This window comes from Gymnoscopelus microlampas (assembly GCF_963454915.1).
Source record: "Gymnoscopelus microlampas genome assembly, chromosome: 20".
NCBI classification, from domain to species: domain Eukaryota; kingdom Metazoa; phylum Chordata; class Actinopteri; order Myctophiformes; family Myctophidae; genus Gymnoscopelus; species Gymnoscopelus microlampas.
The window spans coordinates 40274068-40301877 of record NC_139957.1 but is presented as its reverse complement, the minus strand read 5'-3'; the positions used below and the strand labels follow the sequence as shown (position 1 = coordinate 40301877).

At 43.1% G+C, this 27810-nt stretch overlaps 1 protein-coding gene across 4 annotated transcripts in view; it reads right to left on the bottom strand.

The window, feature by feature from the left end:
- Window positions 1-27810, bottom strand: part of arid4a (AT-rich interactive domain 4A) — a 39212-nt gene that overhangs the window by 2176 nt on the left and 9226 nt on the right. The window contains exons 6-27 of one of the 4 annotated variants that reach the window (XM_084045702.1): window positions 26671-26750; window positions 26421-26518; window positions 25352-25484; window positions 24363-24442; window positions 22032-22108; window positions 21498-21670; window positions 19298-19370; window positions 18653-18747; window positions 17463-17560; window positions 16837-17074; window positions 15970-16193; window positions 13747-13902; window positions 12329-12413; window positions 10941-11130; window positions 9875-9937; window positions 8156-9151; window positions 7231-7619; window positions 6172-6532; window positions 5262-5366; window positions 4071-4226; window positions 1558-1581; window positions 759-905 (exon numbers count right to left, since the gene is read on the bottom strand). In XM_084045702.1, the coding sequence (XP_083901828.1) occupies window positions 759-905; window positions 1558-1581; window positions 4071-4226; window positions 5262-5366; window positions 6172-6532; window positions 7231-7619; window positions 8156-9151; window positions 9875-9937; window positions 10941-11130; window positions 12329-12413; window positions 13747-13902; window positions 15970-16193; window positions 16837-17074; window positions 17463-17560; window positions 18653-18747; window positions 19298-19370; window positions 21498-21670; window positions 22032-22108; window positions 24363-24442; window positions 25352-25484; window positions 26421-26518; window positions 26671-26750 (4041 nt within the window). The remainder of the gene's footprint in view (window positions 1-758; window positions 906-1557; window positions 1582-4070; window positions 4227-5261; window positions 5367-6171; window positions 6533-7230; window positions 7620-8155; window positions 9152-9874; window positions 9938-10940; window positions 11131-12328; window positions 12414-13746; window positions 13903-15969; window positions 16194-16836; window positions 17075-17462; window positions 17561-18652; window positions 18748-19297; window positions 19371-21497; window positions 21671-22031; window positions 22109-24362; window positions 24443-25351; window positions 25485-26420; window positions 26519-26670; window positions 26751-27810) is intronic. The other 3 variants (XM_084045703.1, XM_084045704.1, XM_084045705.1) reach the window with 3 other exon arrangements.

Here is a 27810-nt window from a genome sequence, read left to right as displayed (position 1 = left end):
GAACCCGGGACTCACAAAATGAGCATATCTACAAGCTCATAGCACTATGAGCTTGTATATCTGCTATTTTTGAATAGCCAAAGAAATCTAAAGTGACACAGATGCGTTCCAGGTCTTAATGGGTTAACTCATCACAGCCCATGTGTTACACGCCCTTAACTCATCAGAGCCCATGTGTTACACGCCCTTAACCACTCGGCTCTCGGCGCCCCTACTTATCCTTTTCAAACAAGGCAGATAACACTTAACATTCGGTAACTTCCATGCATTTGCAGATCAACGTCCTTGTTTGTGCAGGCAGTTGTGAGGACTACTTTCTTCTCGAAATTATTCTTATAATCGGGCCCTAAATATGAGCGGGATCTTTTTTTACTTACGGAGAGACTCTACTCAACTATTGAGCTCTATTACGCATAGCAGTGGCGACCATGTTGTGGTGCCACAGATAGAAAAGCCATTAATTATCCAGGCTATGGCTACTGGTGAATCGTGATCATTTTGATTTTGTGTCAATTCTTTTTTGAAAACGACTAAAAAAGGGTATTTATTAAATATAGTATATCATATAATTAAATAGAAATGATTCACCAGGAGCCTGGATGCCTTGGGTCCAGGCTTAAAATAATGTATATAAATACTTTCTGAAATCTCTACGGGGGAGGAAAATGAATGGGTTTTATATCTGTGGCACCACAAAATGGCCGCCACTGCTATGCCCGATTTCAAATCCCAAAGCTACACTGGTTCTGCTGGTTTACCTTCTCTGTCCTTCTTCTTCATTCTCTTGCGTCGGCGGTCGATGGACGCCACCTCAGACTTCAGAGACATGTAGTATCTCCTGATGTCCTGAAGCTTGTCCTGCAGATAGGCGATGCGCTCCGAACTGGACAGACCGTCCAATTCACCTGGACAGACAGACAGACAGAAGGAGAATAATAAGGAATTAGGACAAATGAAAGAATATCATTTTTTTATTACAGTTTATCACAACTGATCTAAGAACAGTAGGTGTGTGTATTGTATGCGTACGTGTGTGTGTGTGTGTGTGTGTGTGTGTGTGTGTGTGTGTGTGTGTGTGTGTGTGTGTGTGTGTGTGTGTGTGTGTGTGTGTGTGTGTGTGTGTGTGTGTGTGTTTTGTAGGTTTGTAAACAGCGCACATTATGTGTGTACTGTATGTTGATTATGCAGTGTACGGGTGTGTATTGTATGTATGATTTAAGTGCCTGTATTGCATGTTTGTGTGTTGTTTATATCTGTTCTAAATGTGTGTGTTGTTATGTGCTGTAGATGTGTATTTTGTTCATGTAGTGGTGTGTGTGTGTGTGTGTGTGTGTGTGTGTGTGTGTGTGTGTGTGTGTGTGTGTGTGTGTGTGTGTGTGTGTGTGTGTGTGTGTGTGTGTGTAGTCCTGGCACCAGCCAATCCACTGCCTCCATCAACCCCTACAGAAATCATGTGACCAGAACGTTTTTTGTTTGTTTTGTTGTTGATGTTGTATTATCCGTGTTGGTTTCGGTGCCTGCCCTCTAGTGGTTTGTGTTTTTTTCGGGTTAACTCACCTGGTCCCTCTCCAAAAAGGCTCCCTGAAACCCAGAATGAAAAAACCCACAATAAAAGAGGAGTGTGCACAGAAAACCTTTGTCCACAACTCAAGACACTGTGGAGTCACAACCAGAAGATGTGTGACAGAGATGTGTGACACCACGGGTCAAACAAGTGAGACACATTCTTACAATAACGGAGACGGTGCACGACTTCAAACGGAATGAGCAGTCTGCCGTTAACCACTTGAACCCTAGTGTACCTATTCTAGGGCGCGATTTGGATAGACGTACGTTCCGAGAGCACTTGGGCACACCCCAGGGGCTCTCTGGTTGTTCTGGAATTCAAAGCGGCATACTCAAACTCATAAATTAAGAGTTTGTGACTAAATGAATAAATAGGCATGTTCGCGGTTAATCGACTTACCGGTTAAACCGGTTCTGCCCGTACTAAATGTTTAGTGGATACGAGTCATGAATTGCGGGCCTGTCACACTGATTTGCTCAGCGCTGGTCAGCAGCCTGGCATTGTGAGTTCACATCACTTCCCAATGCAGTCAGTGTAGTTACAGACACGATGTCAGTTAAAAAAAGCATGCATGCAGGTTTTTGTCCAGTGAAATTACCACCTAAGAATTCAACTGGGCAACAAGAAATCACATCCAATATAAACACCTGGACGTGAATCTCCAAGGCGAGAGTTACGCTGGAGGTGGTCTAATTAACGCAAGCCTGTACCTCGTTTACTGCCCACCACTTCAGTGAAACTGGTTGATCTGATAAAATAACCCAGCTCATGCCACTCAGCTTTGTTGAAGGCAATGTCTTCAATAAACCAAACGGGTCTATCGAGCTGGAAAACACGGGTGGCGGGGAGGAAAAGGATGATGATGATGTCGAGGTTGGGGGTGGAGTATAAGAATATGGCAGGTACCAACATTCATTCAACAAACGCGTATCATTAAAAGCAATAACCTGTTGAAATCATTAAACAAGTTGTTTAAATGTGACGTTTGTTTGAAATGAATCAGTTTGTAAGATGGGCATGTATGAAAGAGTGAGTGAAAAAGATGCAAAGAGCTCTCTGGTAGTTTGAAAACTCTGTTTTACAATAATACAAATATCTGACTAGGTGGAGCAATGAGCTTGTTCAGCTTTGGGGGAAATAAAAGGCCTGTCAGCATTTGCCATGTTCAACCACAAGGGGGCACCGTGCTCCATTGCCAATACATGGCAGAACATTATAACCACTTCACCCTATGCAATTCATTGACCAGAGACCACCAGGGATCTATACTTGGTCTCCCCACCCCATCCACACCAAAACTTTTTGCAGAAAATAGCCAATCTACAAGCTCCCAATGTTGTAGGCTTGTAGAGCTTATATTTTTGTCTCATGTTCACCTATTATGACGTGTTTAATACAACAAGGAATGTACTGGTGTCTGGGACATCCTAGGACCCCAAATATATTCTGGGATATTTTGGAAACACAAACCAGTAAAGATAGCAAGGCAAATTCCATGTTAGTGGCTGAATACAAGTATAAACGCTTTTAAGGAATACAATACTCAAATACGAGTTTATTGCAGATGCCCAGTAAAAAGCAAAACTACAATTGCACTTTGACCAATATAGGTTTTATGCCATATTATTTTCTACTGTAAAAAGTCACCGGAATGTTACATTTCTTAGCGCTAATAAACTAGATGCCAGATTTTTGGGTCCGAAGCCGATTCTCAAACTATATGCGGCGACACCAAGTTGGGTCACAGGGAGATGGCGGTGCGGTGACGCATTGGCAACTGCAACAAACAAAAAAAGGCTTGCGTCGCGACCGCCGTGAAGAAGACGTCGATGGCGGCCAATCGCCTCATTAATTCATCCAGCTCAAACCGACCAAGATCCAGCAGGAAAGACTACGCACAAGCCCTTGTAGAGGCACGCAGGAACGGATTTTGCTGCTCATAAATGATAGTTAAATAGCAGGAATGAACAGTAGGAATGAGCGGGTGGCTCTTATAATAGCCGCTTTGGGTGTTTTTGTAACTCCCCTTAAGGGTTCATTTGGTTCCATGCATTTGTACACTCTCCGAGTTAAACGAACACTGGAGGGGCGGCCCCTGTGTACATTCCCGACGTGACATCACCGAGCGGGGAGGTCCTACTCACACTCAACCAAGCCAGTAACCTACAGCTGCCGGCCGGGATGGAGAAAAGCACAGTGTCGGTGGCCAAACCCGTTTGGCCTCACACATTAAATGGAGAGCTACATTAACATGCCCAAATTAAGGGACGCCAGGCTGACAATAGTACAAAATCTGGACACATCGGCTACATAATTGCCAAAAATCAAACGAGTCAAATATTGGCCGATACATCATCTGGATCGGCCAAAAAACAAACTCTATACACAGTTGTCATTATTCCCATCACTCTAGTTAATGGCTTCGTCCAGACTGATAACAGTGCGTTGTACGTGTCCGTGTCTGTGTGTGCGTGTGTGTGTGTGTGTAAGTGCATTTTCTCACTGAGTTGGAAGGTCCATTTATACGTGCGCTGTGAAGAGGAGAATCCAGTTTTGTCTCTGTAGGACTCCAGACCCGGGGTCAGCCTGGGACCTTTAGGAAGGCTGTGCTTGACTGGGCTCAGTTTGGACGCCTGGTCTTCACTGTCGCTACTGTGACCTGCACACAATTTATGGAAGATAAGCAACCAGCGCATTAGTGCACACTACTTCTGGTTTCTATTCCACTAGTTGGTTAACCACTTGAACCCCTAGCATCCCTATTCTGAGGGCAACATTAGAGAGATTTGATGCAGAGGGGAAAAAAAGAGTCGACAAAGTACAGAGCCAACTCATATCAAGTTACTATGTATTGAGGATGAAAGTCATCAAACATGCTATGTAAACAAACACAAAATGTCATTTACAGCTAAACATTGCTAAATATTGATTCTATTTTATCAACACTTTCCATTGTTTTCCAAGGCGACCGAGTTGCACTGGACATACACCTGACATAAATTAATGGGACTAATTTCATTAACATAAGCAATGAAATGTATTACCCCTGGGTTTATTTCACAACGATTACCTGCTCAACATTGATTATCCTTTGCCTAAACTCTGGTTTACTGTTGGTTTTATATTCTACCAGTTCATTAGCTGGTTCTAAACTCTAGTGGGTCCCCAACCCTTTTTGCACCTTTCATCTAGTCAATACGCAGGTGGGAGCTTGCTGCTTGATTGAAATAACCAATCACATACTGTATGTAGGACTATTAATTAGTAAGCCACAATATATACATCATTGTACTTAAATAATGGGTACATGTGATAGTGTTGCCTTGTTATCTGAATTAGTTTCTTATTTTATTTTTCAATTAAGACATTTGAGAATTGTGTTTGTAACAGCAAATAGTTGTTCCTTGTTCCTGCACTTCGTTGGTCTTTGCTGGTTGGGACTTAACGCTGGAACGCAACTGATAGTGAAGCTATGTGATCGTGCACCAGCTGAGAGAAAGAATAATAATAATAATAATAATAATGGATTTTATTTATAACACACTTTACATTTACAAGAAATCTCAAAGTGCTTACAGAAGGCAATTGCATAAAAACAGAAACATCACTGCTGGTCAAGAAGGTCTCAGTCTCCCCCAAAATCCATGCAATCACACATGCGCACACACACACACACACAAACACACACTCTTACCTGCTCCATTCTTGTCCGTCTTGTTGGCTGTGCTCGCTCGTTTTTGGTTGCGTTTGTGTTTTTTGGCGGAGGGGCTTGTATTCCCATCCATCAACCTCTTCTGACCTGCAGAGTTCAACCAGTCACATTAGACCACATACTGTAGTGGTCCTGGAGACCTAGACCAGTGGTTCTCAAACATTTCATGCCTACTAAATGTATATAAATTTGGCCGCGGACCTCCATCGGATTTTTTTTGTGCCAGGGACCCCCAGAAGTGAATATTTGAAAACACTTAACGCTTACAAGAATGAAAACATGTTTGTCATCTAAACAGTTGACCTCTTATCTTTAACCGTTATGGAACCTAAATGGGGAATCGATAAGAACCGGAAATTGATAAGCAGAATGGGAATCATGAAACCCCACCGATACCCATCCCCACGGTTGAGATAAGTACTCCTTTGAAACGGTGTTGATTTTGACAGAAAATTTTGATTTAGTTTTAGTCATAGTCTTTTGAATAGAATACTGTTTTGTTTTAGTCATATTTTAGTCATCTGAAAACGTTTTGTCTGGTTTTAGTCGACTAAATCTACAGTTGATTTAGTCGACTAAAATATTTCTGGTGAGCCGTGATGGCATCGAAATGATTTTCACTTAGCTGCATGCCGAAAATAGTTGATCTACAAGCTCGTTTCTGTATTTTCGGTCCGTGACACCTGCGCCCACCCATGATTACTTGTCTTTTAGTTCTACTGGATCTCCTCTCTAGTTTTTATTTGTTGACAAAATTGTCAATATATTTAGTCTTAGTCATCATAGCTTAGTTTTTATTTAGTTTTCGTCAGTGAAAAAAGGTAGTAACCATCATAGTTTTAGTCAACAAAATCAACACTGCTTTGAAGTAGTGTCCGTGCTGTTCTCTCACCTCGGTCCTTTGTGTCCTGTAACGACAGGGAGGAGTTGGACGAGGACACGTGACCCGGCTCATGGTCGACCAGGCCCTCCTGGGCCTCCCTGCCGCTGGCTCCTCCCTCCTCCTCCTCGTCCTCGTCATCCTCGTCCTCCTCCTGGCTGTGGGTGGAGCCGGGAGGCATGGCCTGGGGGAAGGCTCTGCTCTGCGGCTGTGTGGAGGAGGCCTGCACGTGGAGGTGGTGCGGCAGCGTCTCCCTCATCATCAGGAGGAGGTTGGGTTTCTCCTTGTCGTCCAGGTCGTCCAGGTCCACTTCGTGGCAGACCAGCGCCTCGGGGCCTATCTGGGGCATCAGCTCCTCCGGCGTGGGGCCCTGCTGGAGGGTTGTAACCGTCATGAACTTTTTACTTTTTACGATGAACTGTTGTACAAGTAACTGAGATTAACGATTATATTCTGTTTTTTGCATTGAACATCGGAACATATAAATAAAACATTTGCTTGCCTTTTAAGCTTTTTAACCCATTGAGACCTGAGGCGATTCTTAATTTTTTTTTCTAAATTCTAACAGTTTTTTGAAAAAAATCTGGAAAATATTTTGATTTTTCTAAAATAGCCAAAGAAATCTAAAGTGACACAGATGCGTTCCAGGTCTTAATGGGTTAAAGAAAAACATTGCACTTAAAGATACCAAGAAATGACCAGTACCAATAAGGAAAATACATAGTGGGCCCTATTTTCGCCGGTGCCTTACCCATTATCCCTAAACGTCTTTGCCATTTTTTACTATTTTTGAAAACATTTTCAATTAGTTCAAATAGCCGTGTTGATGTAGAGTTGAACTATTTGAAAAAAAATATATATATAGTAAAAAATGGCAAAGAAGTTTATGGATAATGGGTAAGGCACCGGCGAAAATATGGCCCAGTGTGCCATGGCCAGAATAGGTCACGTAAAGTTTTTTCAATACCTTTTTCAAAACTAGTGTAAATAGCCTAGTATCTGCTTGTAGATGTGCTAATTCCACTATTTCTGATCAGTTTGTATGATAATTGATAATTGCGACAGGCGTACCTGCTGGGCCTGGTGGTGCGGCTGCGTGGCGGGGACCGGGAGGCGCTGCTGGGAGGAGGAGATCTCCGGAGAGAGGCAGGGCATCTCCATTTTCACCTCCTCCTCCTCTGAAGGAGCAGCAGCAGCAGCAGCTGGGGACGTGTGCTCCTTCCCTCTCCTCGACCCCTCGCTCCTCCTCTCCGAGTCGGACCTCCTGGCGGGCGACGGAAGCGTTTTAGGCGAGGAGACGGATGTTTTAGGCGAGACGGCGGCCATCTTGGGGGTTGGCGGTCCCACGGAAGTGGTCCTGGACTCCAGGCGTACTTTCTTGTCAGGAGTTCTCTGCTCCGTGGCTTTGCGCTTCACTACTGCTCCCCCCATGACTCCTCCCGTCTCTCCTCCTAGTCCTCCTATATCATGACATGTGGGTTGGCGGTTAATTGTCGAAGAAATAATTGTGTTTTCGGCATTGAACATTTTAATATAAAATAGCATTCAGCACTTTTAAACAAAAACTGCACAGGGCAGATCTGACAAATAACTTAAATATTCAAAGAAATGACTGAAAATTAGCTTAAGTGGGTGCCGGCGTCTGGCGGCAAATCCCACCAACGTCATACGTTTGCTGGTGCTAAATCCCAGACAGAAAAAGGTTTTCTCCTGATTTGTCACTCTGAAAAAAACATTTTAGAATGAAAATCTTGGGGATATTGTGTGTCTTGTGACGATCGGGTCCAAAATGTAGTTCAGTGACCATGGAGTTGGTTCAGATGCTGTTTTCACATTCACTCTCTCATTGGTAGTAGGAAGTAAACCAGAGAGGTTATGTCTTTTTTCTAGTGTTTGATCTTGGATAGAGCCTATTGATGATTATGCAAAGACGCAATTATATGCAAAAATAATAAGCTGTGATCGGGCAGTTATGTAATAATTTCGACAGGCCTACCTGTGGCTCCTCCTCCGGCGCTCCTCTCGTCCTCCTCCGGTGCGGAGTCCGTGTCAGAGTCGTGCGTGGTGGGCGGGGCCTCTGGAGGGAAGCGGTGCTGAGGCGGGAGGCAGTGCAGAACCACCATGGGCTCCTCCTGCCGCTTCGCAGCTCCTCCTGAAGGAGGACTGCAGAGCAGCGAGCCTGTGTGGTTGGCCGTAGTGGCGGGGGCGACGGAGACGGGGCTAGTGGCTGTGGAGGAGGGGCTAGCGACAGCGACGGAGGTGGGAATAGTGGCGGCGGGGGAGGGGCTAGCGATGGCGACGGAGGCGGAGCACGTGGTGGTGGCGACGTTGGAGGAGGGGCTAGTGGTCGCGACGGTGGCGGGGTTAGTGGCGGCGACGGGGGCGGGGCTAGCGGTGGGGGTGGGGGAGGGGCTGGGCGGAGCGGCGGGTGTGACGGCAATAGAGGCGGAGACGCAGGTGGCGTTTCTCGGTGGCGTTTCACAGCCCGCCTCTCTCACGTTTGACCTACGCCCCTTGACCCTGGGCGAGGGGAGGGGCGGGGCGGGTTTGCCGTCGTGTGACAGCGGAGAGGAGGAGCTGTTCTGGGGTCTGTCGGGGGCGTCGCGCCGAGCAGCAGGAGAGGCGTCCGGCCGAGCCGGGGTCGTCTGCTCGGGGGACGCTTTGTTTCGCTCGTCTCCGATCGGCGAAACTTCGCCGATGCCCCTGTCCGGCGTCGACGGACACGCCCCCGGCTCCTCCCCTTTGACAGGCTCCCTCCTCTCGGGTTGGGCGAGGGGTTTGTCGGGCCGCTCCCGGGGCACACCGGCACAGGGTGGGCTGGCGGTGGGCTGACATGTGGTTTCCATGGTTCCGCTGTTAGGAGGAGTGCGCGCAGCATCACTCGTCTTCCTGCTCCTGTCCTCCTCCTCGTCCTCCTCGTCCTCCTGCTGAAGACATGTGGACGTTCTGTCCTCACTGGAGTCCTCTGGGTCACTGTCTGACGAGTTAGACTCTACACACACACACACACACACACACACACGGACAGAAAGGTTCATTATGGGGCCGCAACACTTGATCTTCTTAGCATTTATTCTATCGGATACTTTTTTGATTCATTGAATCATCAAGAAGTGCGTTTTATATATAAAAAAAAAAATCTTCAATTAACTGTTGCACCTCTAGTTAACGGACTATATACAGTGACAGGTGAGAGACATTACAGACATATTTCAAGGTGAGTTCATATGCACACGACAAGACAGATTCCATGCAATACAGGCCCAGAGATGGGAGAAATTGAACCCAGGCTATTCTGATTTGTCAAGCAAGTTGCATTCTGGTTCTTCTGACAACTTCACCAACTCAACTTTATTTTTACAGTAATCATAATCGCTATATTCCAAGTGTGCCAATAGGGGATGAAACACGGCAGCGAAAACAGCGAACAAATATTTGAAGGGTGAACGGCATGGTCAGGTCAGGATAGCACGATTGAAATGAAGGCATTTTAATCACTTTCTTGCTTGCGTGTCAGGAACAGAGTGAATGAGTTTGGGCTTTAGGGAGGAGAGAAAGCGCACCGCTATAAAGGAAAGAGGTGAGCTGGATTTACAGTATAAACAAGACCAAACCGGAGCGTCATTGCAAAACTGAATACAGCTGCGGCACAATAATCGTTGTACAATAGCAAACTTGTTTTCATAATCGTTGGGAGCCAGAATTAATTAATTACCGTTTGAGGCTCTGTCTGAGTCGTACATCCCAGATGTCCTTCGTGTTCGTCTTCTTGGAGTGCCTGAGAGAAAACAGTTTGAATATCAGCCATCCATCCCAGCCTGTAGGGCTCATCAATTTTGTTTTAGTTGACGATTGTCATACCAGTAATTACGATTTAATTGTGTTTTTGGCATTTAATATTGGAACATAAATTTCTGTTTGCCTTTTAAGAGTGGCAAAACAAACATTGTACAAGGCAGATATGACAAATGTCTTAAATATACAAAGAAATTACGGACAGTACCCGGAAGCAATAATCAAAGTTAATAAGGTACTATGGTCAAAACTGTCCATATCAGTCATTTCCAAAATAGCAAAAATTGCCGATATACAAGCTCACATGCAACACCTCGCAAGTGTCGTGTCAACATGGGCCCCCAAGGGCCCGCCTGCCCACCGACACACATTAGTCAAATTTCAACCCATGGCCAATTCTTACAAATGTCTTCTAAATCCTAACAGTTTTATGAAAAACTTTGCTAAAACGTTGCTATATGAGCGGTGCTCAAACTTTTTCATGTCAAGGACCCCCAACATTATATGTATTTGGCCGCCGACCCCCATCTCAAAATATTTTGTTCCAGGGACCCCCCAGAAGCAAAGATTTGAGTTAAGAATGATATATGTTGTGACATATATCATATCACCTCTGTCGGGCAGAAACCTTGTATGTCCAAACAGTTATTTTTCAGAAAAGAACCTGTGTTCCAATGGATCCAATGTAGTTATTTAGTCACAAGCGCTTGTTTAATACTTTTCATTGGTTAAATATTCATAAAAACCTACAGACTGACACTTTCCTTTTAAAATGTTTTGTGGCAAAGAAAAAAAAAAGAAGATCTACAAACTCACAACAACACGTCTATTTATGGTTCGGCTAATTTCTACTACTTTTGTGTGACACTTCTACAACAAAGTAGAGGATTTAATTTATGAAAAATAAAAACCATACAAAGTTTAAAACATGGAGATACAAGGTTTTCCAACAAACAGTGACGAGTGTGTGTGACATCATGTCTTACTGTCGCCGTTGGCCATGTGGGAGGAGTGAGGCCGGCTGCTGCTGCTGTGGCCCTCGCTGCTGGGCGTCTTGGAAACGCTACGATTGGCCGCCGTGGTGGGCGTGGTCCTGACCTGGGGACGGCCCCTCTTCACAGATCCCGCCTTGGAGGCTAGGGGCTCCTCCTCCTTGTCTCCGCCTTCCTCTTTATTCTACACGGGACAGATGCCGGCGTCAACAGAGGTTGCAAGACTTCTGCGTAGCACGGAAGTCTTTCTAATTCAAAAGGGTAGCATAACACGAGTCGCTGGTTCTCAACCTGTGGCCTGGTGGGCCGCGAGGTATTGCACGTGGGCCCCCAAATAATTAGCAAACACAAAAATGTAAAAGAAATATTCATAGAAATATCTAGTATATGTATATACCTGTATGTAAAAACAAAAGACACAAAGACATCCTCCAGAAATGCACAGCGCACGTCCCTGATCAAGATTTCCATTCAAATATCTCCGTAATCCTATCCTGGCATGGCCAGACTAATATCACTGCGTGGATATTAGTCTGGAATCTCTGTGTGGAACCTGCATTTCCGAGGGGCAAATAAAAAAAATGCCTCTGGTGATAAACCCGCCCTATATTTGCATACTGGGCCCTGATTGGTCCCTCACAAGTTTGGAGGGAGAGAAATACAGTCCTATTGAGAGGGGCCAGACCTAATCTGCCAAGGGCAATTTTTTTTTCGCAATGGCAGATTTGTCTGGAACCAGGCTACCGTAATCCAGCATGTTTATAAATAACGTGTGTCAGTTAAGTTATATCACCAGCCAGTCAAAGGATACGATTTGAAACGTGTGAAAAGTGAGGGAAAAAAGACAATGCCTACATAAAAAGGAAACTTAGATGGCGTCGTTTGCAACATAGTAGTAGGTCTAGCTGTCCATCGAGGCTCTTTACACTGACGGGGACGCATTTGTGGCAAAAGGGAAAGTGTTTATTTATTTTTTGCTGCTGAGCAGACGGGTGTGAGCGGAGCATGGAGCGAGAGGTGCGCAAATCAAGGTGTGCGACGGAGCGGGTGGGTTAGCAACATGAGCGTATAGCGGTAAATGGTAGATCACTCCTATAAAAGCAGTAGATCTCTCCATGCCCTAGCAGCCTATAAAGCAGTAGATGATAGATCTCTCCTATAAGGCATTAAATGCTAAGCGATCTCTCCTATACAGCAGTAGATCTCTAGCCTGGTTCCAGACAAATCTGCCATTGAAAAAAGAAAATTGTCCTCGGCAGATATCTACGCAGTGATTAGTCTGGCCATGCCAGGCTAGTAAATCTCTCCATGCCCAAGCAGCCTATAAAAGCAGTTTCACCACCCTGCAGTGGTGTCCTCCGTTTTAGCTTCCATTTTCTCACCTTGACTTTCTTTCTGCTCCTCTTTTTTGTTGTTCCCTTTTCCACTGGCCAGATGATCCTATCAGCCTTCACCCACTCATCATACCTACACACACACACACACACACACACACACACACACACACACAGTTATTTTGTGAAACCATGATTTCATTTATCTCCTTTCATTAAACTGTTAACCCATTAAGACCTGAGGCAGATTCTACAAATGTCTTCTAAACATTAAACAGTTTTCTGATCAGTGGTGCTCAAACTTTTTCATGTCAAAGACCCCCACAATTATACATATTTGGTCGCAGACCCCATCTAAATTTTTTTGTTCCAGGGAACCCCAGAAGCAAAAAAATATATATATGTATCCAAAGATTTGCACACATTTTAAATTTTTTTGTATAGCTAAAGAATAAAATATGGTTTAAGTTTGTAATTACAGACACTTTCCCGGTTTTAATGGGTTAAAGTGCCATTTGTTAACTGTTGTTACAAATGATATGTATATATTAATACAGGGTTCCACTAATCCAATCCACTTTATTTATAAAGTATTTAAAACAACTGCTGTACAATCAGTAACAAAAAATATACTGAAATACTAAGAGCAAAAAAATACACAATAAAAAATAAATAAAGTGAGTTTTCTTTTTTTTTATAATCTTTATCCCGCGATTTTTGTAACCCATTTTTTTCACCCGGTGCCAATTTCCTAAGTGATCCTGGGCACTACACCAGCGTTAGACCAGTCCCCCACAGCCTGGGGAGGCCAGGGCCAAGCTCATGCTTCCTTCAATGCATGAGAGCCAACTGACCTTCTTGTCACCTGACAGGGGGGAGTTTCCCTGGTTGGACGTAGCGTGTGGAAGGAACACGTTATTCCAACCAGTTCCTTTCCCCTCCATCAGGCGCCCCGGCTGTCATGGGGGAGGCGGTATAGTGACCAGGATTACTACATGTTTTTGTGAGGGTATTAACTACCCTGGGAGACACGGGGAGAACATGCAAACTCCACACAGAGCATAAAGTGAGTTTTCAAACGCGATTTAAACTAAATAAGACTAAACAGTGTTATTATAGCATTTGGCTGGTTATTAACCGATTAAGACCGGGAACACATCCGTGTAATCTTTAGATTTCTTTGGCTATTTTTGAAAAATCGTGAAAATGTGTGCACATCTTTGAATAGATATGTTTTTAAAGCGAACATTTGGAAAATATTTTGTTCCAGGGACCCCCAGAGGCAAATAGCAGCTCGTAGATCTGCTATTTTTGAATAGCCAAAGTTTAAATTTTGGATAAAGGGGTTACACAGATGCTTTCTCAGTTTGAATGGGTTAAGCAGACAGTTTGAATGGGTTAAGCAGACAGTTAAAATGTTATCTATCCAGACAGACAGACAGACAGACAGACAGACAAGCAGTTACCTAACGTTCCATCCATAGTAATGAACCAGGTAGAGTATTTCCCCATCGTCCGTCTGGGTTTTCTTGATGTTGGCTTCATAGATCTTCTGGGTCTTACCCCGACCATACTTCACTCTCACCTTCGTCCCTGTTATGGAATCATCATCCTCACCATCACTACACATACAACACACACACACACACACACACACACACACACACACATTTAGATATTGGAGGATTCTCTTATGTACCAGCTTTTGGGGAATCTTTGAAAAACATGTCAGCATTGAAATAGGACGGTGGTTTGTAAAGGAGCAATTGAAAATAGGGATGATCTCTGCAACCTTTCAGGATGATCTCTGCAACCTTTCAGTTTCTAGGAACATCAGTAGTTTCAAATGTGCATTTGTGGGTCAATTACAGATCATCTCACCTCTTTCACCAAGAGTCACACTGATTTCCCCATGTCATGGTGCTGATAATAAACCCTCCATACTTAGAGAACAAATTCTTGATTGCGGTCGGTCTGTATGTTGTTGGCTCATTTTCCCCCCACTACACCAAATCTTTTCGGCGAATATTAAAATCTACAAGTCGCGAGAAGTTGTGAGTTTGTAGATTGGCTATTTTTGGCAAATATTAGGCCCAAAATAGGGATGCTAGGGCTCAAGAGGTTAAGATTATCTTCACAACTTCAAGTGATACAGGGAGCACCTACTGGAAGAACCTCCTTGTTCTTCCAGCAGGTGGCAGGCTGAGCTTAGTTTAGGGACTCTCCTCTATGAAGTGGAGTTAAGTTATTTAGAACGTCAGAGGTGTCAGATCATAATAAAGAACTAATGGAAAATAACAGCCATCTATATAACAAAGGTGACTTACACTTTAACCCCCCCCTCAGAGAAACACACACATTAACAAAGAATTCAACAAACTTGGATGTCATTTCTAAAGCAGTGGCTCTAAAACTTTTTCATGTCAAGGACCCCCAAATTGACACTTATTAGCCTGTATTATTTGATGACGCGTTCAATTTATCATCAAAATACCTTTTTCTTTTTGTTTGTTTTCAAAGGAGCTGCTTACATTAGTAAAATATATTTGTAACCCTAACCCCTAACCCTAACCCAATTGGACCAAGGGAATTGGACTTTACCACTAAATCTGTTGCATGGATTCCCGAGGGTTCGACACCAAGGCCCCTCCTATGCCCGAAATAGCCAATCTACAAATGGGTTTACAACCCGTGGGGGTCTTACATAAAAATGTACAGTAGAAATATGGTTGGTGGTTATTTTAGCATCATATATCCATAATAGCTTACACATGGTACTATATAAAACCAACACCACACACTATAACACTATTCTGTTGGTGAATGTGCTGGATTTGACAGAATGTGGAGGGGAAAATGTCCAGTATACATTTATAATACACAACCTTTTGACAACTTTAACCCTGGTATGGTGTCCCGATTCTGGGCATGTCATTATAAATGGAACCAAATGGACCCTGAGGAACACTAAAGTGCCATACACACCAAGAACGATAAACGATAACTATGTTGTCTTTTAAAAAAAAAAAAGAATTCACATGGATGGCAGCGTCCACACCACAACTATAACGACAACTAATGGTCTTGGATGATATCGTTTGGATCACTCCCGAGCGATTTCTGAACGATAATTACATTGACAGCCATTCAAAATTCATAGGGCAACTGGGACGCACTCGGTCTCACTCACCAAGCTCGGAAGGTTTTGCTATTAACGGAGATGAGGATTAGCTGCAGGCTAGCTGCCATTACCTCAGGGCTCAGGTACAACTATCTCGCCTCCTCATAATTAATACATCAGCCAGATTTTCCATATATCCTATTCTATGCATAAGTCTTCAGCACCAGTGTACCACTGAAGATGGAGATCTCTCTCCCCCTACCTCCTTCCATGCGGGCCCTGACACAGCGGGGCTGCGCAGCGCGCTTGTCCCACCGTTTACAGAACGTCTCGTATAAGGGCCTGGCAAATGGCACTGACGCTCGTATAATCCTTATAGCCATCGTGCTCAGTGTGAGGTTTTTACAGTGAAGATTGAGTTACCTGAGATAAAAAACTCATCTCAAACGGGAGTCCCTGGCCTAATGCATCCCAAACCTGGGGCCCTTGAAATGAAATAAAGTTGAGAATCAATGGCCTAGATCAAACACTGAGGAAAGAGTACGCATCCATTTCATCTTCTCCTCACCTCTCTCCTCCTCGCCTCCTCTCTGCATCGTCATCCTCCTGTTCGTCGTCGTCCTCTTCGGACTCCGACTCCTCCATGCGTCTGTTGCTGCGCCTCCTGATGGGAGGAGGCTCTCTCTCCTCTCCGCTGGTCTCCTCTCCCCCCTCCATCTGTCTCTCCTCCGTCTGTCGCTCTCTGGAGGACACAGGTGGAGATTCGGTCTTCAGCTGACACCTCCGCGCACTCTGCACAGACGGAGAGAGAGAGAGAGAGAGAGGGGTAGGGAACATAGAGAGACATCAATAAAGAAGCAAAAACAGAAAAATAAGGATGGCAGCGAGAGAAAGAATTTAGACATTTATTAACAGACTAGTTCTGTAAACTGTGCACCTTATATACCGTATACAGTGTATCCGTTACAATATCTGCTGCTATTCTAACCGCCTCATTCCATTGTCATTTTCTTTTAACGATGCATGTATATATTATATATAAGAACGGAAACAAGGAAAAGAAGGCAGAAGTATCAATCTCTATTCCTTTCCCCCTTCCTGAAAACTAGCTAATGATAGACCCAACCACCCATTTGCTTTCACCTTTGCTCCACCTGTAAACCTGTGATCTGACATTGAAGTTGAACTTGATCCACTTAAGCCCTATATATACTTCTATAGCAAAAACAGCAGATCTACAAGCTCACAACACTGGCGACGGAATGTCCCCAGAGGGACCAATAAAAGGTCTATGTATCTATCTAGGGGCGATGCAGCGTGTTGTGAGCTTGTAGATCCCTGTTCAAATCTGAGGTAGAACAGGAAAGTTACATAGTGCGGCTTTAATTCATTGATAATGTGCTCTTCCTCTGGGTTGGAAGCCCTGCCCACTCACCCTGGGAGAGGTGTGTCTGTCCTTAGGCTCCTCCTCCTTTTCACTCTCACTATCCGACTCCACCTCCTCCCTGGGCTTGTCATCTACAGGCTCCGTTTTGATTGGTGGAGGGTCTTTGGGCTCCACCCATGCAGGCTTCTGATTTGTCAGTGAGGGAAGGAGGCGGGGCTTATTGTGATGGATAGTTCTGAATGTGATGGAGGCTGAACGACAGTACTCCTCAAATCCAGCAAGGTACCTAATACACAAAGTTAAACAAAATCATATAATATGAATAACAGCGTAATTCATAATTCTTATAAGGAGTCTAAACAGAGAGAGAGAGAGAGAGTGTATGTGTGTTTCATACTAGAGGTCTTCAAGGGTCCACACAAACTGAAAATGTCAGAGACCCGTACAGGTTTGAGTCAGTGTTTTATTCAGTTCAGTGAGCTGAGAGAGTGCATGAAAGGCAAACGATCATGTAGGAAAGTAAGGAAATTTCATGCATTTGGGGCCGTCGTTTTGCACCTGTGAAGAGCTCTAATTCAGTTCTTATAAGCAGTCTTAACGTGTGAGTGTGTTATTGATACTTCTTAAAAGCAGTCTCAACATTGTGTGTGTGTGCATGTGTGTGTGTTACATACTTTTTATAAGCAGTCTTAACATTGTATGAAGCAGCCGAGTTGAGAACAGGAATTCCAAGATCCATGTAGACCTGCTTCCATACAGTACCACTCTCAATCTGAAACACATCATCATTATCATTATTACTATTATTAAGGCCCGAGCACTGAACTATAAGTAAGTAGCCTTGGGAACCAATGGTCCAATAGCCTGGACCAGTGCCAAGCCCCATTGAAATGCAAGGAATTATTTTATGCACAAATGGATCGCACTTCCACAATCAGTAGTGCCCAATTCAGCGGGCAAATTATTCACACCCCCTGGCGTGCAAGGATCTTTAGTTGCGCCCCTGTGCCGCACACTGAAAATGGCTATAACAATTTAAAAAAGCTCACAAAGCGGCACGAGACACAGCAATTTTCACTGCGTGACACTGGCGCGCAACTAAGTAACTAAAAAAGTAAGTTATGGCTCTTTTCAACAATCAGAACTTTCCATAACCTGGAACTTTCCAGCACCCGTGAAGTTCAGTGATGGTTTGTATGTTTTCCATTATAACCAGAAGCAGGGAGGTACTTCATAAATAAAACTAATTAAAAATAGCTGATCTACCAGCTTGTAGACCAGCTATTTTTCTGCCGTTTTCTTTTTTTTTCTTTTCTTTAAATTTAGAGTAGCCAATTATATTTTTTACCCCTTTTTATCCCCAATTTAGTCGTTATGCCAATTGATTCCTTCCCACACACATTTCTGTGTTCTGTGTATCCTACTGACTCACCTGCCAGTGAGGAGCCCCCGCCAGGAGGACATAGAGCCTTCGTCCTACTCCTCCCACCCAACACTCCCCGCTGACAGATGCCCCCCCAGCCCGTAGGATTAAGTGCAATGACCACGGGCCAATTTTGTTAATGTAGACGCTGGACAAAGCTGGATGCACCACGGTGGATTCGAACCCACGTCGTCTGTGGTGGTGGGCAGGGACTTTACCACTGCGCCACCCAAGCGCCTCTTTTCTGCCGAGTTCTGGGTTCCAACTAACTCACATTAGTACCATCTCCTGAGCAGGGCCAATATTAGGTTCTGAGAACCTCATCTTGGTTCGCTTAGTTCTTGTAGTCGAAAAGAAGCATAAATACAGGTTTTGGATGTTTCCATTATTCTGTGGCTGACAGACAGACAGACAGACAGACAGACAGACGGGTATACTAACGTTCCGACAGCCTCCCAGCTGATAGACCAGTCTGAACAGTTTGAAGAGGTTCAGGTCTTTGTAGCCCAACACTGGAGGTTTATTGATAGGAGTACCTGAAGACAGACACATGAGCATAGCAACACATTAACCAACAATGTTTAATCAATGAAAACAACTAAAGGAAGGTGATTATATTCACACAGCTATGGACCATTATGTCTCTCTCACACACATTTGGATTCCAAACGTGAAGACATCAACATTTAAGGACGGGTCTTTTTTTTGGTGCCATTTTAACCCTAACCGTGAGGCCAAAAATAGCAGATCTAGCAGAGCTTGTAGATCTATTTTTGGGGGTCAACACTAGCACGCAACTAAGTATAAATTCATGTAGGCCTCCAAACCAAACTCCAAACTTTTAACAATTAAACCATTTATCTTGTGAGGACCAGGAAAGAAATTCTTACATTTTACTATACTAGTGGGGGCATTTGGCCCTCACAAGTATAGTAACACACACACACACACACACACACACACACACACACACACACACACACACACACACACACACACACACACACACACACACACACACACACACACACACACACACACACACACACACACACACACACACACACACAGAGCAGTTAGTCTCACCTCTGTCCTCCATGAACTTGTAGAGTTGTTGTAGGAAGTGATCTCTCTCCTCTGGGTCCAGTTCATCATCAGGCTGACAGACAGACACGCAGACACACACACAGACAGGGGAGCCAAGCATTAACTTAAGTCATATATACTTTGAAGAAATAGCCCATCTACAAGCAATGTGATATGTTGTGTTGTTTAAATACATTTTGAAAATTTCCCAAAATAGGTAGCAAGAGTTTATGTGGTTAATCCAGATACATGAGTTCAATGTTGATAGTAGGGCTACACAATTAAACAGGGGGGGATGCAGATCTTGAACCATATGCAATCTAATTTCTAAATTACGCCGATTCTAAATTATTTGCTGCCCAGTTGCCATGTCAATAATACTTAAACACGCTATTAATTCAACATCAACACCAAACAACCATGATGCCATACAACTCATCTCGCCCGTCTCTCTTCCTCATTCACAGCACTAGTACCGCTGACCCGTTGCTATAGAAACTAGGTATGCACGATTATGAAATTATGCAGGGTCATATCGGCCAATACCGATATATTATACTGAGCTCATTGCTGATTTTTTTTTATTGTAATTTTTTGTTTTGCTGGTGAAAGTTGAAAGTGAAAAAAATCTATTCAGGCGCAGACTGGGCTCTTTACTAGGCACGGCAGCTCTGGTCCATAGCGTTAGGCAGCAGCAATTGCTTCCTACACTACAGAACACATTCCAAGTTGCACCCGAGTAAGGAGTGCTTGCTACTTTCATGTTAAATAACGAGACAATATACACATTCGTGTTGAAAAGATATCCTCCGCAGTATCACTACTCTAATTTAAGAGGTACAAGAAACCCTCTCTGACTGTTCTGGGTATAAACTATGGACGTTAAGAGTTTGTTTGCTGTTTGACTAGTTAGTATTTGCTTCTCTCTCTCTCTCCACAATGCAGCAGCCTGCTGCTCTGTGAGACACCAGGCAGAGTGTGTGTGAAGGAGGGTGGAAGGAGGGGCCACAGCTGACTCTCTTAAAGAGACAGAGACAGGCAGACTGGCTGCTCTGCGAGTACAAAAGCCATTGACAGTCACATTATTATTGGGTCATCAATATCGGTGAAAATAATCAGGGTTTATTTTGAGATCGGTTCGATAGCGATATGGCAATTTACGGCCGTATCGGACAATTTTGTTACGTTACCGATTAATCGTGCATCACTAATAGAAACCGACACTGCACTGTCAGACGAGCAGGAGTCAGAAGGACAGAAACATTAGACATTAGTTGTTGTTAAGAAAACATTAGCTAACCAAGAAAACGACATGAGCGTCTGACAGTTTTCAATTAGAGAAATTATTAAATGTGCGACGATGGAGAGGAACCAGTGTGTGGAACCTTTTCAGGTTTAAACCAAACAATGTTTAACAAGCCACCAGACAACACAGACCTCAATAACACAAACATTGTATAGTGCATCACCATATCAATCCGAGCCGATCACTTGGCTAATATGGCTCCAGTCAACACCAGTCAAAATGAGGGGTTTTAGATAATGTTAAAGATGTTAGACAAGCGCTACTGCTGTCTTGCAACTGTCGTTGCATTATTGCTTGCTCTGTAAACTCCTTCTAGAATGGCAGTCGTGACAGAACCGAAAGAAGCTAAATTGATAGGCCATCATACGACAGCAGATCTATAAGTTCACAACGTATTACACCGCAAGGTGTTGTGAGCTTGTAGATTTCATAGCCATGTTTTTGGAACATCATCGTACAACAAAATACAAATCAGGCTTATGCCTCACAATATCGACCCGGCCTGAACAATTACCATCATTTTAGGGCCGAAAACCTGAAAAATAATCTCTGCACTGTACTCCTGTGACTATTTGACTTGTTTATTGACTAGACTTCAGGCTTACTCTACTTATTCTGATCTCACACTTGTCTGCTTAATGCCTAGATTGTAAATTGTGATCAGGGGGCCCACTCCATTCTTCAAGATGATCAAAACCTGCAATAACTAGGACCTGATGTACATGGAGACTGTGCACACCTTCAAGACTGCAAGAAGCAGGACCAGGCTTTATTATCATTAGTGCTAGTAGTAGTAGTAGTAGTAGTGGTGTTATTAGCAGTATTAGTGGCATTCGTAGTAGTATTAGTAGCGGTATTATAAGGGTAGCAGTTGTATTAGTAGATTTATCCCACCTCCTCTTTAAGGTTCTTCTTTTTCTTCTCATCTTCCTCATCCTCGCTCTCCTTCTCTTCCTCCTCAACATCATCGTCCTCGCTGGAGGACGACTCCAGTATCTGACTGAGATCCATCTTCCAAACATCAGGAACTTCCTGACACCTCATAAACAAATGAGCTCCATCATGACCTGGAGAGTAGAGAAGAAACATGAGCCATGGAACGAAGGGTGCACATTATAAAACAATAACACATTTTAATTAAATAGATCGTACTTATTTAGGATCTACGAGTGTTTTCAGCTTGTAGAACTGTATGACTATTTTTGCCGAAACACCATTGTGTGACAACGTATAAACCTAATGGTTAATCGATATGTTGATGTATAAATCGTTTAAAAATTATTACAAAATTTTGCTCTAGATTTTAAAAAGTAATCCCTAGAATAATCGCTAGGAAAATAATTGACAGTTGCAGCCCTAGAACCCAGTTAAGTGAATTCAAACTGATAGTAAATACAGAGAATACAGGGTCAGTGAAGGGCTATTTACCTTTCCTGCTGCAGATCTCAGGTTTCATGAGGTTCTCTACTTTCACTTCATGAACGTCTTTCCTCGCCACTGTGTAACTGACAGACAAACACACATCACAAAATCTGATATTGTCTTTGGACTTATGTTTTGTTAAGATTTTACAGTGAAGAAACACGGGCGAGACATAACACACATCCACAACACAGTACAATTGCAGCACTCTTAACTTTCGGCTGCAGTTTTCCTCCCAGTGCGGAGGAAGACGGCTTAAGAGGTTTACAGTGACCTCTCCTTTAAATATACAGGATCATCCAAAAAAACTATTTTGTGGACAACGTCATATACGCCTATATACTGTAATGATCAAGAATACAGTATTTTTTATTATATTTTTGAAATTAAGTTAAAAGATGTGGGGAAAGAAAAAAGCTGATATTATTTTCTTTTTAGATCATCCTGTATACTCTTAGGTTTCCGTTGTGTGTAAGCAATTCCCAAACCAGATTAGCCCGAGACACTCATGGCCACGCAATCGACTGCTCGCCGAGCGGGAAAGTCGCTCTCCTAGCATCTCGCTTGGAAGCACCTCAAGAGCCTCATACACAGACCGTTGAGTGAACAGACAACAGGTTTGGGAATCAGTTGGGGGAATGGCTCACATGCAACCTGCATTCACGTGTGCAGTCTAAATGTTTGTATACAAATAATTCATCTCTATGTGCGCACACAGGTAATTCATGTTGTTTTTACTTAAATTCTAAACGCATGTTAAAATACCGTACATCCTGTCTCTACGTTCCTCATCAAGACTTCAGGCTCCCCTTCACAAGCTGCACAATATCACTTGATACATGAGTATCATTTTGTATCGTCGCTGTCGGCCAGGAACTTTGTATCCCCTTATTTTATCTTTTTATGTTTCGTCAGAAATGAATGCCATATTTTTATACTCTGTCGTATGACAGAGCTCTACAAAAACAACAAACATATCAGATCTACAAGAGCACCACGTGCCGCCGTGACACATGGTGTGCTTGTACATCTGCTATTTTAGCTGTTTTGGATATTCGGGGGAAATTTGTCACCAATAAAGAAGACATGTTCAAAATACGGACGCATGGTTTAAAGTGGTTAAGTCTGTGGGTTCTATTAACAAGAGCTTGTGACTAAATAATAACTATAATGGATCCATTGGAACACTTTTTCCACTTCCGGGAAAAGTAACGGTTTTGGACATACAAGGTTTCTGCCTCACAATGAGCAAAGCCAAGAATCCCTACATCTATAAATGCACGTAGTGTGTGTGTGTGTGTGTGTGTCTGTCAGCCTTTCTCGCGCATAACTGAAGAACTGTCGAACCAATCGACTTTAAACTTTCCATGTGTATCGCAGAGAAACCCGAGGGTGTCATGTGCAGATCGGGAAGTCAGATCAGCAGTTGTCACAACGGGTATTACATAACCGGAGTAGCATATGTTAGTAGCATATAGATCCAGAAATCTCCCAAAATTTCACGACTGAAAATGTTTGTTAGGCAAAGTCCCAATCTGCGATTTGTGAAACTGCCGCCCCCCCCCCCATGATACCCTGTTTTCTAAACTTTCATAATTCAGTATGCACGTAGAATGATGAAGTTTTTCCTTCTGTTCTACATACAACCTTTGCTTTTATGAATTATCCAAGACCAGTAGGTAGGCGTGTCACAATTATTACATAATCGTCTAATCGCAATTATTTGAGATAGTCGCAATTATTTTTGCATAATCGTTTCCATGTAGAAAAATGTTCGCACATTTTCAAATATTAAAATAGCAGATCTACAAGCTTACAACGTGTCACTTCGTGACGCGCTGTAAGCTTGTATGTCAATAATTTCTTTGTATATTTCATTTATTTGTCATATATGCCCCATGTGCAATTTTTGATTACGAAGCCTAAAAGGCTTCATATGTTCAATAACAAACACACAATTAAAATCGTTAATCGCAATTATTTGAGTGACAATTAATCGTCAAGTTAAATGTGTAATCGTGACAGCCCTACCAGTAGGGTCTTATGGAAGATGCTTCTGAACATGTATTCTATTGCTACTTTGACTACTTCAAACACTCTTTCATCTTAAAGAAAGAGTGTTAAAAAAAATATCTGATCTACAAGCTATAGTAGATCGGATACTTTACACAATATGCTTCCATTGAAGACTTCTATGGAATCCAAATGACTGAAATCAGTCGTGCCGACTGAGAACTTTAATCCATGAGTGTGCGTGCAATTCCGTCCAGAGACGGGTTCTCTGCTCATGTCTGTGATACATGTAAGTTGGAGTTGAATTTTCCATACTGTACTTACAACTTGGAGTCGGAGAAAGATCGAACCAAACACTGATCTCTCTTCACAGTTAGCTCATCATTACAGCTGGGAGACAAAACCTAAAAAGGACACAAGTAACAATAATACAATTACAGTTATAAGCTATTCACACACATGTACAGTACCGGTATATACAGGAACGTGTGTGTGCGTGTACTTGTAATACTACTGTATACTTGCGTGGGCCAAATGTCCCCACAACAGAAATTATTTATTTATGGTTAAATATTTTGTAGAGTCAGGCTTACAACTAGGAAAAGATTCAGGTTGGGGTTAGGATTAGTCATTTAGAGGTTAGGAGTTATGTAGCCTGGAATACAGACTGATTCGCTTTCTCACTTCACTACCCAGTCTGGCCAGGGTCCTATTTGACCTCGTATTTCAATTATGTAGGCAAGTCAGGAGGTGAATCAAGTTTTACACACACACACACACACACACACACACACACAAATCAGAAGACACGGGTCATTTGTGCACGGAGATAGGAGGCTTTCCTGACTGTGAAGCGAAGTGAGACAACAAAATAGAATGACGAAGTCATCGTCAAACACTGGATCAGTCTGGATCCTGGGCTAGGAGATATGGCCGAGTTGTACTCAGTTAGCTCACCAAAGATAGCTCATCTACAAGCTCACAACACACCGTGCTGCGACGCGTTGTTCTTGTAGATCGGCTATTTTTGGCTCTAAGGTTAAGATGTTGTTCTTATCACAAGTATGCCAATACAAAAATATGTGTGTGTGTATGGATTAAAGCAAAATAACTGAATGTTTTGCATGGCCAAGTCCTAATGTGCGATTTGTGAAACATTATGAAATGAGCGTGTGTGTGAGTCTGTGTCTGTGTGTGTGTGTGTGTGTGTGTGTGTGTGTGTGTGTGTGTGTGTGTGTGTGTGTGTGTGTGTGTGTGTGTGTGTGTGTGTGTGTGTGTGTGTGTGTATGTGTGTGTGTGTCAGTGCATCGTACCAGGCCCAAGTACCACTGGTTGCCATCTGGTCCCGTCTGGACACAGCAGACTTTTCCCACCAGCTCATCATTGACTCGTCTTGTATCCTCCTCCACATCCTCACTAGATGAAGACTCATTCTCCTCATCCGCACTAACACACACACACACACACACACACACACACACACACACACACACACACACACACACACACACACACACACACACACACACACACACACACACACACACACACACACACACACACACACACACACACACAGAGAGAGAGAGAGAGAGAGAGAGAGGGAGGACAGTTAGGAGACAGTTGTTTCCCTTTACACAGTAAAGTATTTGACTAACTTGGCACAAAGAAAAAGCAAGGCAGTTCTGTGAGGATGACAAGAGAACAACTGGTACACAATGTCAAAGCTATAGGCTTGTTGATACAGCATCAACACATCAACAGCAGGGAGGCCTACCTAATAAAGGTAACAGTGTTACTACAAAATAGCTTCCACTGCATCACGTGCACCCATTCTGGACATATTCATGAATCATAAAATCTATCCATCTGTAATCTCTTACTAATCCACAGTGTCAATTAGGTTTTTATTAAATCACCAGTCAAATAAAAGGTAACATTTCAAATGTGCTTTGTGTTTTTTTATGGTGCCAACACCACTCACTCAACTGCGAGAGGTAGGGAGAGACAGAAGCTCTTAAAATGAGCAACGAATTGGACATGGACAGGCTTTATGAAGGGCTTTGTGTTCTTTTGTAAATGAGAATTTGTTTTTTTTTAAAAAGGTAGGGTAAGTGATATGTTTTGGTTAAAACAAAGCGTCTTTCGTTAAAAGGTCAAAGCATTATTTTCTGATAGTGTTGACCTGAAAATGCATTTTCTGTTAAATAAAGAGCTAGAGAGATGGAGACTCCCGTTACTGGAAAAAACACTCTATGAGTACTATCAGAATATAGAGCTAGTTAACACTTATTTTAACAAAAGAAAATCACTTAGCCTATACCTTAAATGATTTGCCTTGCTAAATAAAAGTGAATAAAAGAAAAGTCAAATTATACTCACACAGCCTGAGAGGAGCGGCGGCCTCCACGGTTTGACTTCTTATTGATGACTGGAGTCCCAAAATGCTCAGGGTTCGTTAGTGGCAGCTGGTCTAAAGTCTGCTCAGAGTAAAGACAGTGAGGAGAAGAGGTTCATGTGACATGACAGGGAGCAGGGGAACCAGTTTGATAAAAAATCTGAATCTAGAAAACGATTAAAAAAGGTCCAAATCAACCATAGAATATTCAACCAGTTAAGCAGAACAGCTCACCTCACTCTCTGCAAAATGTCGCTCTCCTTTCAGGCACAAAGATGTCCTGCGGAGCGTCTTCTCATCGCCATCGTCAAACACTGAAAGACACACACACAGTCACATATGTGAAGAAACTTCCCTTCGCTGCAGCTAATGTCTAATGGAAGTGTGAATCTTCATTGGCCTCGCCATTCAATTTGATTACTATTCACCTGTAAACGACTTGATTCCATGATGCATCTGAATTTTCTATCTTTTTCTGTATTACTGATAATGGCTTTTTTTTATCAGTTAACTTAAGCGGTGGAATACATGGCATGAAATCCTTTTTTTTCTTCATTAACTTAACATCATGCGATGCGTGTATAATATCACTCTTGTTTAAACACAAATGTCTTAACATTGAATAAAATGCTGTAAGCCAAAATAAATGGTATAGGCCTAGTCTACCTACTGTGAAAATGTAAGACAAGGGTACGGAACACAGTAAAAACCTCAGTGTCACTTTAACTCAGTGTGTACAAAATGTAACCAAATGGACCCGTGGCACTTGCTCGGCCAGGGGACGTGGGACGAAATACGACTCTTTTGGTCATATTGAGACCTACAAGCTCAGCTCACAACTCATCACGTTGTAACGTGTTGTGAACCTGTAGATCGGCGATGTACATCACATCACAGATTTCATTGAAAATACTGGCCGACGTTTTATGACTTTCTGACCTCTACCTCCCTCAGAGTGAGCGTCAGTAGCATGTAACTTAACGTAATGTTATGGTTCAATGTGTCTTTAGAAAGTAACTGGAAAATCGACAACAAACGTTAGCAGGCTGTAATATGTAATGTCACTGCATCAACAGTATTGTCTGCGTCGTGATGCATCTTAGAATCGATTAGTTTCCACACCTCAAGTGTGTTAACCACATTAACTCTAGCATTCCTATTGTGGGACTGTGATAATGGTAAATGGTGCATTTATATAGCGCTTTTATCCAAAGCGCTTAACATAGATTGTGCTTTACATTCACACACATTCATACACCGATGGCTGAGGTTCAGCGTCTTGCTCAAGGACAATTCGACACTAACTCTGGGGGAGCCCCCCAGCCCGGGATCAAACTGGGAACCTTGCGGTTTCCAGTTCACTCTACCCGGCCA